The sequence below is a fragment of the Sinocyclocheilus anshuiensis genome, unplaced genomic scaffold (genome assembly GCF_001515605.1).
Source record: "Sinocyclocheilus anshuiensis isolate Anshui unplaced genomic scaffold, SAMN03320099.WGS_v1.1 scaffold1456, whole genome shotgun sequence".
Lineage (NCBI taxonomy): Eukaryota > Metazoa > Chordata > Actinopteri > Cypriniformes > Cyprinidae > Sinocyclocheilus > Sinocyclocheilus anshuiensis.
Window position 1 is genome coordinate 171878 of NW_015546099.1, and position 838 is coordinate 172715.

An 838-nucleotide genomic window follows, 5' to 3' on the forward strand; every position below is an offset into this window, starting at 1 on the left:
CGCAGTACGCTCTAAACGCCTTCAGCAGCTTCACAGAGGCTGCGGCTCACCTTCGAAGGCCAGCTGGGCTCGATCCACATCGTCCTGGTTCTTGTCTGGATGGACGAGGATGGACAGCTGAGGAGAGAGCGAGAGAGATGGGCGTGAGACACTCAGACTCTCTCTGAATCACACACACTCACAGAGAGATGAAGATCTACCTGTCTGAAACGCTTCTTCAGCTCCTCGTCTGTGGCGTCAGGATCGATCTGAAGAACCTGCAGCGATCACCCACACAGACAGACAGACAGACAGAGAGACAGAGAGACACAGACACATGTCAGACAGCGATCGATCGATGTGGATATTATATGGATCAGTGGCACTAACTGTGAGCTTCAGTGATGACTAACACAAGCTGACCTCAAACGGGTTGAGGTTGAAGTATGAGGCTCCTGGTCGCAGTAACCTGTCGATCTGCTGTTTGGAGGTTAAAACCGAGTCTCTCTTCTCGATCTGCTTCACCTGAGGAACGAGACACAACCGGATCAGATGTGTGCTCAGATCATCACATCCCATATACATATATATAAAACACTGCTGTTCAAAAGTTTGGGATCAGAAAGATCTGTAATGGTTTTTTGAAGATGTCACTTCTGCTCATCTGCATTTATTTGATCAGAAAAAACAATAATATTGTGAAATATTACTACCATTTAAAATAACAGTGTTCTCTTTTAATATACTTTAAACTGTAATGTATTTCTGTGATGCGCAGCTGTATTTTCAGCATCATTACTCCAGTCTTCAGTGTCACATGATCTTCAGAAATCAGTATAATATGCTGATTTGCTGCTCA

The 838-nt window shown here is 44.7% G+C and overlaps 1 protein-coding gene across 1 annotated transcript in view; it reads right to left on the reverse strand.

Moving 5' to 3' along the window:
* dnajc8 (DnaJ (Hsp40) homolog, subfamily C, member 8) overlaps positions 1–838 on the reverse strand; it is a 6980-nt gene that overhangs the window by 5112 nt on the left and 1030 nt on the right. Inside the window, exons 3-4 of the mRNA XM_016501978.1 lie at positions 201–257; positions 51–117 (exon numbers count right to left, since the gene is read on the reverse strand). Coding sequence (XP_016357464.1) covers positions 51–117; positions 201–257 — 124 coding nt within the window. The remainder of the gene's footprint in view (positions 1–50; positions 118–200; positions 258–838) is intronic.